At 36.9% G+C, this 12,852-nt stretch overlaps 1 protein-coding gene across 1 annotated transcript in view; it reads right to left on the bottom strand.

Moving 5' to 3' along the window:
* Nucleotides 1–428: 428 nt before the first annotated feature.
* The window catches only part of MARCHF5 (membrane associated ring-CH-type finger 5), a 50,921-nt gene continuing 38,497 nt past the window's right edge, over nt 429–12,852 (bottom strand). Inside the window, exons 4-6 of the mRNA XM_041744219.1 lie at nt 4,701–4,884; nt 4,407–4,573; nt 429–3,389 (exon numbers count right to left, since the gene is read on the bottom strand). Coding sequence (XP_041600153.1) covers nt 3,273–3,389; nt 4,407–4,573; nt 4,701–4,884 — 468 coding nt within the window. The 3' untranslated portion in view covers nt 429–3,272. The remainder of the gene's footprint in view (nt 3,390–4,406; nt 4,574–4,700; nt 4,885–12,852) is intronic.

The following is a 12,852-nucleotide window of genomic DNA, read 5'->3' on the forward strand; positions in this document are numbered from 1 at the left end:
CCTCATAGGGATCCTGATGTGGGACTCGATCCCTAAACAGGGATCATGCCCTGAGCCAAAGGCAGATGCTCAGCCACTGAGCCACCCAGGCATTCCCCAACTTGTTTTTTAAATGTGTTTCTAACCCACTTGAATATACTTTTAAGATACTTTGTAGCATGAGACCACCCACATATCTTGTATGTGGCTGCTTATCTAATCATAGTCAGTTCAAGTGGCTGAGTATACATTTGAAAAAATCAGAACATAATTGGAATTTAGGCTAGCCTGCTTGTATTAAGACAATTCCTCTTTAGTTTTTTAAAATTTCAGATTTTTACTAAAAGAAAAATCTAGTATCTTGATAACCTAAATTTTTAAAAATTGGTTAGGTACAGAATTAACAGATTATGCTTTGGAAATTGTTCAACAGACAAAGTACACCTAGAGAACATAAAAATTCTTTATTTAACCTAATCCAGCCACTATTGAGATAGTCTGCTATATTAAAAACAAGACGTTTAAAAAAATTACAGCACAGTTAGCAAGGCAGTGACTAATTAAGTCACTAAGTTTAATTTTATATTCTTCACAGTCATTTGATAATCATGTACTGATGAACAATATTTTCAGCCACTTTGGAGATAAGTTAACTTCTGCAAAGAAGAAAATTCTACTAGTTGTCACTGAATTTTATAAAAGAGGTTTAAAACATTGAAGTTTATAGAAATAACACCGTAAAGCAATGTGAAAATAAATGGGAAAACACAAAATATACCCACCCAACCCAACTGGAAAACACAATATACCTACCCATCCCAAAGTCTACAACATCCCTTTAATCTGTCTCCTAACACCATTCTCTTACCTCTTCATCCCCTTTTCCTAGAGCATGAAAAGACTATTTAACAATTAAGAAACAGCTACTGCTCTGTAGGGCCTGTCTCAAGCCTAAAGTGCCTCTGTTCCTTTCTCAGTTAATCCTAGAAATGGTCTTCTGAGATAGAAGTATTACTTGTATTTCAGAGATGAAGAAAACTGCAGCTGAGAGAAAGCCAGTTGGCCATTGTCATACATCCAGTTAGTAAAAGCAGAATCAGAATTGGAATCCAGGTCTATCAACTTTAGTCAGCTCTTAAGTTGTTCATAGTGGTATAGGCCACCTTTCTGAAGACTGGTATGTGGTACTTTCTGAGCTAAGGTTTTTTAGAGTTAAGAGTGTTCAATTCCAGGGCTAGAGGCCTCTCTGGTTCCCAGGCACTTGCAATTCCCTCCCCACAGCCCTAGAAACCCCTCCCTGCTGCACCCACCCCCCAAAAGGATTAGAGTTATTTTTCTGGCACTCATGAGCCCTGATGCCAGTAGATGCAAATAGCTACTCCCTCCATCTTGGCCACAAAGTAGTAACTGGGGAACGGTGTGCTTGTATAATTTTATTAAAGGCTGCCTAAAAGTTGTTCTATATAACAAAATTATGCAGGAAATATCTACTATGTCTTTCTTATATTGAAAATTAAAGAAAAGCCAATATATTTTATAATTACAGCTATATAATCTAAGTTATTTTTATATATAATCATAGATTTTATATTTCCCCTTCAGAACTGTAGCAGTGTTCTTAATAAGGCTCACTGTCAGTCAAATATTCCCTTCCTCCCAAAATAATTACAACTCTGTTCAACAGCTATTCACATAAACTTTATAACACAGAATTAAGACATTCATACTATAGAAAGGTACCAGTCTTAAATTACTAAAGTTAACATACATTATTGCAATCTAACATAGCTCAATCTATATTTGCTACACTCCTAAAAAGAAGTGGCCACTTATCAGTAAGGGAAACGTTTATTATTGTCATGCATTAGATACTGTGAACAAGAAATTCAATACAGTTTTTGGAACTATCTTTTAAAAACTTAATTTTAATTAGTGAAAATAACTGCAAGACCATCCAGATTGCTGAACGACATTAAAAAGGCCACTATTAAAGATGGCTTAAAATAAATAATTGCTTTTTAAAAATGAACATAAAACTAGTTACAGTGATTAAGGTGCTAACCTCATCAATATGACAAGCAATTAAAATCTAAAAACGTTAGTACTGGTTTTTATAATAAATTGATTTAAGCCAAAAACAATAACCTCAATATTTACTCAAGACTTCTTGTTTTCATAATTATCTCCTCACTGACTGGTATAAAAACAAAGAGCTCAAGGCCTCACCTTGGTTTACTCACTGCTGGTTTTCTATCTGTTGAAACTAGACGGTAAACTGCATAAAAGCAGGAACCAAGTCTGTCGTGTTCACCATTGTCTCCCACAGCACTTTGTATAATGCCTGGGCAAATAGGAGGTGATCAACAAATACCTGAATAACTGAATCAATGAAAGAGAAGAGTAAAAGAACTTTATTGATTTTTTTTTTTTTTTTTGCAAATCGTTCTCTGTGCTCAAACTACTATAAACTGACAGCTCTAATTTCTAGAAATATGGATTTAAAAACCTTACTCCAGTGATTGAAGGACCTGATGACTCTCTCCCTCTCTCTTTTACACACACACACACACACACACACACGCACACGGTAATTATGACTATATGAGTCAAAATTACATTATGAACTATGAGATGTCAACATTATATAAATAAAATTTAATAGTGAAAAAGTGATTTGGAAGCCCTGTGAATTTTTACCCTACACATTTTGGAGGACGTCACATGGGTTCAGAAAAACACAACAAAATCGCATTTGTTCAGATAATAATTTGAATGTTTACATACATTTTTGGTTTGTTATTTTTTATAACTAATTTACATATCCTCATATTAACATATACTCCTGTTTAGCATGTAATCAAATTATGCCAGTGAGAAAAATCCTCATAGTACCTTCATTGAGTTGCTGATTCTAAGAAAACACTGAACATGAACACGTACAAAAGAGGCATTTGAATAAAACAGCATGTGCATTTTTAAATATTTGCACAGTTTGATCTTTACATTTCTATCTGGAGAAAATATGAACAAAACCCAGGTTTACCATGCTAAGATAATGGTTCAGATGACTGCCATAAAAGAAGTACATACAAAACAATGAAAACAAATCACAACCTCAGGTTCCGTGATTACTGAGAGGATTTCCCCTGCCCTAAGTGCTTTATTATATTTCTTAAAAATATGAGCAGCAGCTTATCATAAGTCTCCACTACTGTGCATTAATGATGGAATCAGAACAACACAACAGACTCATTAAGGATGAAAGGACTGCAGAATAACTAGAAGTCAAAGTTTTATGCTTCTTCTTGCTCTGGATAATTTAGAATTTTGCGGTGTGCCTGACGTAAATATTGCTGTTGTTTGAAGTAAACCTTGAATGCTCCTTTTATGGCAACAAAAGCAATTCCACCCTAAAATAAAAAGGAAAATTAGCTTTTTATAATGCAGATTTATTTATTTTATTTTTTTAAAGATTTTATTTATCTATTAGAGACATAGGGAGAGAGAAAGATTGAGAGATTGAGAGATTGAGAGAGAGAGAGAGAGGCAGAAACACAGGCAGAGGGAGAAGCAGGCTCCATGTAGGGAGCCCAATGTGGGACTCAATCCCGGGTCTCCAGGATCAGGCCCTGGGCTGAAGGCGACGCTAATCTGCTGAGCCACCGGGGCTGCCCTATAATGCAGTTTTATAGAAACATAATAAAAATAATTTTACTTAGATCATAAAAGACATAGCCATTGCTGCTAATTCAGATGAATATCACTTTTCTACTAGGGGATAAAACAGATGGAGACACTACATCTAACAGAGACACTTTTTCTGTTCTCCTATTGAGTAATCTCTCTCCTTAGCTCTATATCCAGTCTGATGTAACAGGGAGAAGGCCTGGGCACAAGTGCAGGCTGCCATCAGAGGGGGAAGTGAGAATAATAATATCAACATCAATATATACATCAACACAAGGGCTGACTATGTGTTAGCACTTCAAATGAATTATCTCATTTAATCCTCCCAGTAATCCTGATATAGCTACCAATATGATCTGTATTTTGCAGGCACATATAAGTCAAGAAATCTGAATTATGTTTTCAGCAAACCAGTATCTGTGATAGGATATGACTAGGCAGGCTGACCCTAGAGCAGAAGCTTGTCGGCAAGAGGGATGGGTGTGATAATTCATGCCTCTTCTATGACAGATGTCACCCACACCATTGTTCTGGAAGGTTAGAAGTAATGCAACAGATCCTCCCCTCTTTCTTGCTATTGGATGACAAGTAGGATCAAACAGAAACTTAAGGCACAGGACCCACAGAATGAATATTTATATAGTCTCACTGGGGTTTTTTTTGAACAAACATACAATTCATTCTCTTTTGTATAGTCATTCAAAAAAAAAAAAAAAAAAGTACTTTTAAAACCATCTTACCAAGATTGTCCTTTGTAAATTAGAGTTAACACTACTGAACATCAGTTTACCAACTATTGTCGCAATAGTAGGAAAGACAAGGGCTCCACACAAAATTCGGGTGGCAGAGACGTGATCTGCTAAAGGATTAGCCTCAGCTGGAATTCGAGGAACAGGACAACCAATGCCTAGAGAAAATGAAAATGCAGAGTATTAGTGCTAATAAATCAGAATAACAAAAATATCTTCGTATGCTAAGATTATTCCACAAGATTAATTTGGTATGCTCATTATAATCACAATTCAGGACCTTACCTGGAAATATACTGTTCAAAATTTGTAGTTTATTCGAGTATTTGCGCCATAGTCTAAGCACGTAGTCTTCCCAGCGTATCATCTTGCCTAATATCAGCATGACAGGAATAGTAGGAAGTCCAATTAAAAGGAATAAAGGATCAGCTCTCTCCATAACATCCAGACCTTCTTTATGGCCTACAACCTGTGAAACAGACAGCATTTGTTAGAATCATTTCCTTATCTATGAAGAGCTGCATGCTTGAACTGAATCCATCTTAGAGGAAATGCTAAATTTTGAAAGAATACAAAAATAAAAAGTTTTGGGCAGCTCGGGTGGCTCAGTGGTTTAGCGCCACTTTCAGCCCAGGGCATGATCCTGGAGATCAGGATCTCTGTGTCTCTTATGAATAAATACATAAAATCTTTAAAAAAAACAAACAAAAAACAAAAACTTTTAAAACAAAAATAAAAGTTTTTAAAATAAAAAGTTTTTAAAATAAACTGGAACGTTATCAGTCCTGATTTATTTATAACTTTATAAATAAAGTGTCTTTCATTCAAGGGGAAAAAAATCTAAGCGATTTCATATTATATTGGAATAAAAGCTTTAAAATGTGGTTGACTCACACTGATTACAAATCAATAGAGGGGAGGGGACTTCTGGTTCTTTTATTCCTCTTATTTGGTATGGTTAGATTGGACTATAATTTTAGATCCTATATGTGCTCCAATAGAGCATCTGTTTTCCTGCTTTTCCTACTAGGGTAGCACAGCCAGACAAGGGGCAGGACCAGCCTTCAGGAGATGGACCGAAAGCTCCCTTCTCTTTGGTTCTTTCTTCATACTCAGTGGTGTTGTCTGGGATAGAGTGATTTTTCTGGCTGGCTAAATGCCTGTTCTACAGGTTCAACTCTGTTAAAATGCAATTCCAAAGTTGAGATTTTGGGGACTGCAGTTTTTGTTATATGTTCCAGTCATTTTTTTCCAATCCAGGAACCCTAAGGTGTCTTATTTATGGGGTAATAAAGCTAAAACAATTATCTGGGTCTTGGGTCTATTTCTCAATTGGGTTAGATCCCAGAGGGCAAGAAGGACACGATTCTTATTTGTGAATCTCCATACTTCCCCCTCACAGGAAAATCCTGAGGACTATCAATCTTGGCCTTCTATTTCTCTCAACATCTCCATTTTATTGGTGAGCTTCTTACTTTTGATGGGAGAATTTCCCTGAAAATTCTTTCAAAGGTCTCAAATGATCTTCCCTTTAGCCAAAGTCTCAATTGCTTCCAAATTAAACCTATTGCTCTGAGTGATTAGTCTTGGCAGTTATGACAGAAGAAGGAGACTATTTCAGAATCTTGGGCTTTTACCCCACCTCAGGTATCACACTGTAAGGACCGCTTGCTAGAATACTACCATAAAGACTCCATATAGTTTGGATCTCACCCCGGGCCGAAGGTGGTGCTAAACCGCTAAGCCACTGGGGCTGCCCCCATATAGTTTTTCTGATCACACTTTCTTCCATCCAGCAAGAAAAGATTGGTTAGAACCTTATCTCTGTCTTTGAGAGGGAGGAGGTAAAAGGAAGGAAGGACAGGTAAGGAGGAAAGGGAATAGAGAAGATAGGGAAAACTAAGAGCTGTCAGGGACACTCAGGAAAACAAATTCATGAAAAAGTAAATGGGTTTAAAAAAAAATGAGATACTCTTTATGTCACAGATTTTTTTTAAGTGGACTACTATAAGGAGATGTGAAATAAGGTCAAGCTGAGAATGGTCAAACTGAAATTCTAGACAACACACTCGATCCAGGTAAAAATATCTTACAAACATGTGGGGAAGAGCCAAAATTTATGCTTTTAAAATCTCAGCTGGTCCAGGCTTGTACTTCATTAACTTACCTAAATACATTGTAATATTAAAGGACAGGAGGCTAACTTCTTCTAAGTGGTCAAAAACCGTGGTATAGGTACCTGATACTCTTCTGTGTCTCCATGCAGAAACCTCATACCTTGTATGTGAAGGATGATTATTCTGAGTTGCTCTAAAGTGTCTGATTCACAATATAGTTGACCCCTGAACACAGGTTTGAACTGTACTAGTCCACTTATATATATACACTGATTGATAGATACTGTACAGTACTGTTACTTTTTCTTCCTTATGATTTCCTTAATAACATTTGCTTTTCTCTAGTTTATTATAAAAATACAGCATATAATACACATACAATATGTGTTAGTTGATTTTACGCTATCAGTAAGGCCTCTGGTCACAGTAGGCTGTAAATTTTTGGGGAGTCAAAAGTTACCCATGGATTCTCTACTGCATGAAGGAGGGTTATCAGTGTCCCTAATCCCCATATTGTTTAAGGGGCTACTATATTTCATAAACCCCAATCCCATACTAGGGGCATACATGGATTAGCCCAGAGATTGTGTTTTTACCTATGCCTTTTCAGGATATTCTATTTTTATATCATTTTATTATTTGATCACTTTATAAGTGATCACTATATTGATACAACTATGTGATTTAAATAGTCTCAAAATGCTAGCAAATAAATTCAGAAATCTCAAAAATTCTTCTGTTGGGTTATACTATTCTTTTTATTTTTTCCCCTTTTTCAAAAAATATTTTATTTATTTATTCATGAGAGACACAGAGAGAGGCAGAGACATAGACAGATGGAGAAGCAGGCTCTCTGCAGGGAGCCCAATGTGGGACTCGATCCCCAGACCGGGATCATGCCCTGAGCCGAAGAGAGACGCCCAACTGCAGAGCCATCCAGGCGTCCCTATACTATTCTTTTTAGAATTTGGGGTTTAGAAATATAAAGCAGAGTGAATATTCATAGAGACTGTAGTAAGGGGCAGCCCTGGTGGCTCAGTGGTTTAGTGCTGCCTTTGGCCCAGGGTGTGATCCTGGAGATCCGGGATCGAGTCCCACATCGGGCTCTGTGATGGAGCCTGCTTCTCTCTCTGCCTGTGTCTCTGCCTCTATGAATACATAAATAAAATCATAAAAAAAAAGAGAGACTGTAGTAAGGGTCAGTTTATTCCTCATGGGTAGTAGTAAAACCCTTACAACCTGGTATCTAAGAATGAGGAAATAAAAAAGGAAATAGAGCATACCGTAGCAAGAGACTCACTGTCCCACCTGTTACATCTAAAGTGAAGAGAGATGCTTTGTACTCAAGCGGCACTCATCATGCATACAAACTTATTTAATTATTTAATTCATTTAACTGAATACTGTGTGTCAGACTCAGGCCTAGGTGTTGGGGCAAAAAATGGTAAGCTAAATAAATAGATGCCTTTTGGAGGTGAGAGACAATCAAATCAAATCAAACAAGCATGCAAATATAAATGCTGCAGAGGAAATGGAATAGTATAACAACTATAGTTTGCCATCTGTACTACAGTTAGACCCAAGGGCAGAAACTGAAAGCTGACTTAAGCAATGGGGCTGACCTGACTTCGGTCAACACAAATCTAGCACATTGTGTATGATCATGTGCATTCTGGTTTTATGCCCCAAGATTCAAAAACAGATTATTTTTAAGATTTTGATTTTGGGATGAGATTCAGGAACTACAGAATGTCTTCTCTAAGAATTTGTTATTTGTGTATAAAATAAAGACGTAGGAACTGTAGGTTTAGAGGAAGGTTTTTCTGTTTAGGAGATGAAAGCTAGATCTTCATATCCAGGAGTTCACCAATGCTGAAAGGCTAAGAATTTCAACTAAGGCCTGATTTTATAAAGCACTTCCTTTTAGGAACCTACTTTTAAATGGGAGAATGAAACAGTGGCGAATAGGTTTCCTTAGTCAGAATTAAGGATAATCAAGGATAGTATAAGAGTTAAGAATGGACAATGCTTATGAAGGTTATCTTTAAGCTAGAGGCAAAAGTGGGACGAGGCTGGACATTCAAGTTCTATTATTCCAGGGTAAAATGTTTCCATTGCCTTTGGAGCCAGGTTTCACCTAAGGAGCCCTAGATTGGGGTCAGGGGTCCTGCTGCTTCTTTCTTACTGTATAGTATTGGACATGTAAACTCGACAAAACTGTAAATTAGGAATAATTGATAGTATCTAGGTCACAAGACTGTTACAAGGATTAAATAGATCAGTGCTGGAAAGGTGTTTAGCCCAGTGCTGGGGAAAAAAAGTTACCTATTATGTTGTCTTTTCGATACATAAGCAAAGGGTCTCATTCAAATTCCTCACAACTAATAGGGACTGAACACAAAACTAGTTCATGGGGAAATAAATGGGAAAAGAAATAGTGGACTGGGGGTGTCTGGGTGCCTCAGTGGGTTGAGTGTCTGACTCTTGATTTCAAACTCAGGTCATGATTCAGGGTCATGAGATCGAGCCCCGAGTTGGATTCTGTACTCATGGAGAGTCTGCTTGAGATTCTCTCTTTCTCCCCCACCCCATTCATGTGCACATACCACACTCTCTCTAAAATAAGTAGATAAAATCTTCAAAAAAAAAAAAAGAATAATGGTCTGATTCCCTAATCTGATTTATCTGAACTTCATAGTAGAGAACAAAAGGAAAAGAAACAGTCAAGGGTTAAAAAGGGGGTGCTTGGGTGGCTGCTTAGTCAAGTATCTTGCCTTCAGCTCAGGTCATGATCTAAGGGTCCTGGGACAGAGTCCCACATAGGGCTCTAGTGGAGCACCTGGTTCTCCCTTTCCCCCTGCTCATGCTCTCTCTCTAATAAGTGAATAAAACCTTTTTAAAAAATGGATTAAAAAAGAAACCCCTAAATACGGCTGATGGTATAGTGGGACACATTTTCTATCAAATATGCTCAGATAGGCAAAAGTCTTTCCAATATTCTTAAATCATACACTATCTACCTACTATCACAAGTAATCTCTCTCATTCCAGGCTTAAAAAAAATCTTTTCAAGTGAGACGTACATGTGAAGATTATTTCTAAATGGTAACACACAATATATATGTATCATCATAATTTAGGTCTTTACTATCACCATTAATCAACATATTCATTTTTGTCTCCTTGTTTGTATCATTTCTTCCCCTCTACCAATCCAAATTATTGCCTTCCAAGGGTCATCTCAAGATTTACTTTAATAATTCAAATGATCTTTCATTTTACTGAATTAAAATACTGTTTATGTAGTCTTCTGTACTCTTCATATTTGTTTATATAATGTTATTATTAACTGTTCTCCAGTTATTCCTTTACGTACACCTTGTCTTAGACTATATTCCTTAGAGCTGGGGAGAGAGCTTTCAATTTGTCTTGTATTTTATATAGACCTCAGCTTGGTGCTAACTTTTTGTATGAATCACACCAATATGGATTCAAAGTGCCAAAATCCAGTTTGAAGCCCTTTTTAGAGGATACAAACTATATTCCTTAAGCTCTTGTCAATGTGTCCCATTAATTATCAAATTTCTTTTAAAATTGAGCGAGCCTAAAATCTTTCCCCCAAAAGAACCATCCTACTTCTTATAGTCAATTGAGGTATTGAGAGAAATCACTCAATTATCAGAGGGCCTTAAATTTACTCATCTGCAAAAAATATGTCTGTATAATGCATTTGTGCATTAAATAATGTGTCTTTGTCAGTCCTTGTGAATCATCCTAAACTTTCCTGAACTAATGATGTGCTCATTATTGAAGTTTTAACAAATTACTGCGGAGAATATAGTCAGTCAAACAAACCTGCTACTACCTGATAGAAGCAGTCATAAAAAACAAAAAAACAAAAAAACAAAAAAACAAAACAAAAAAACCCCGGGCAGCCCCTGTGGCCCAGCAGTTTAGCACCGCCTTCAGCCTGGGGTGTTACCCTGGAGACCTGGGATCGAGTCCCGCGTTGGGCTCCCTGCATGGCGCCTGCTTCTCCCTCTGCCTGTCTCTCTCTTTCTCTCTATCATGAATAAATAAATAAAATATTTAAAATAAAACCCAATATTTATGAAAGCCTTTTAAGTGTTAGTCTCTGTGTATATGCTATATTAGGAACATGTAAGTGTAAGATAGTCTCTACTTTCAAGAAAACTACCTTCTCATGGGAAAGGCAAGGCCTAAACATAGGAAAAGTTAAATAATAGGTCATCTATATAAGAAACATCACTTGGTCAGCACAAGATTAGCTGCCATTTGAGGACTGACAATGTCATGAATATAGAGGAAAAAGAAATGACAGTGGGCAAGAATTGCCTGGTAGGTTTCAGGGGGTGGAAGCAGCTGAACGAAGCCTCGAAGGAGAGTTTAGATTTGGATAAGTAGAGATAGGAATGGAAGGACAGGTATGAGGCAGGGAGGGTGACAAAGGCCAGAGGACAGAGGTAAAAAACTCTACAGCATAAGGATGGGTTGGAGGAGACAGCCCAACAGGTCTCAAAGTAGAATCAAGCGAGACTGTGAAGCATTGTGTAACAAATCAAGGTAAGGAAATGGAATTTTTTCAAGTCAGTGGTTCTTAATCTTTATCCATTACACACATGACAAATGATGTTTTACTATTTGCGATTCATTCTCTGACTTCTCTAACCAGATTTTGGAGGTGTCCTCAATACTTCATGAAGAAGTCTTGCAATAGTCTGTCTCACCATGACTATTAATGAAGTAACCAAAAACGTCACTCACTGTGGACCCAGCACAGATAGGTTATGTGCAATTTCTAGAATATTACATAGTGTGTTCACTATTACTCAGTCATTTATGAAACACTCTAAGCACTGCATTGGAAAAGAACTACTTAAGGCAGAGGAGATGGTGAGCTTGGAATAGATATTGAAGGTAATATTTTAGGAAGAATGATTTAGAAGGATGGACTAATAAAAGAGAACAAAATTAGAGAAACTCCTTTAGCCCACAAGTATGATGAGGGAGTGACAAGAAGTCAGGTGGTTAAGACTGTGGAAAAGAAGCTACAGATATAAGACACCAAACTGGAAACTGCTTGAACTTGGTCAGTGAACCAATACAGGGCTATGAGGTAGAAAGAGTTAAAGGTAATCCTAAGAATGTAGGATACAGACCGAGTAGATGGGAAAATAATAGTAGCAATCGAAGGTATAGACAAATTATAATGGAAGGCTCAATCTGTTAAGTGTCTGCCTTTGGGCTCAGGTCATGATCCCAGGGTCCTGGGATCCAGTCTCTGCTGCTGCTCCCTCTCCGTCTCCCTCACCTTTCTCGTATTCTCTCTCATGTGCACTCTCTAAAAAAAAATACGATGTTAAAAAAAAAAAAGAAAAATTATAATGGGGAATAAATTTAGGTTTCAAACTGAGGGAAAGACTAGAAATCACAAGAGGTCATTTAAGGAGAAGGGTCAAACTGTGTTTGTAGGACTGGATTTGAGGACAGATAAGGGCAAAGACATAGATCTAAGTACAAGAAGCACAGAGATGATAGCTGGAAATCTTTAGGGAGGAAGTATAAAAAGAGAAGAAATAAGGGCATGGGACTAAATCTTAAAATTTAAGTTTCTCTAATAATCTTGACTAACAGTTACTGATTGTAGCAAAAAAACAGGAAACAACTAATTGTCTAAACAACAACAGACTGGTTAGTAAATTGTTCTAATTCCACACAGAATGCTGGGAAGGTTATTGAATACTTATATGAGAAGATTGTCAAGATTCACTACGAAAAAAAGGGATACAGTTCTAATATGCTTCCTTTTAAGGGAAAAAAAAAGTGTATGTGTGTGGGAGAACAAATATATTTTTTCTTGCACATGCACAAAGAAAGTCTAGAGGAATATATTATATAACTAATAATAGTGGCTACCTGGAGAAGTGAGGGGGAACCTGAGCAAATGGGAGGAATAAGAAGACTTTACACTAGTTTCATATATATATATATGATAAAGATTTTATTTATTTGAGAGAGAGAGAATAGGCAGGGGGAGCAACAGGCAGAGGGAGAGGGAGAAATGGCTCCTTCTTGAGCAGGGAGCCTGATGCTGGGTTCGATTCCAGCACCCGGGGATCATGACCTGAGCTGAAGGAAGACTCTTAATAAACTGAGCACTTAGGCACCCCTATATTTTATTTCTTATTTTTAAGCCATGAGGTTATTACTTGTTCAAAATAATAATTTTTAAAACTCCTAACAGAAATCTATTTAAAAGATCTTCATGTAAAAAGTATTATCATTGAACAGAGTAAAAT

Source organism: Vulpes lagopus, chromosome 2, assembly GCF_018345385.1.
Source record: "Vulpes lagopus strain Blue_001 chromosome 2, ASM1834538v1, whole genome shotgun sequence".
Lineage (NCBI taxonomy): Eukaryota > Metazoa > Chordata > Mammalia > Carnivora > Canidae > Vulpes > Vulpes lagopus.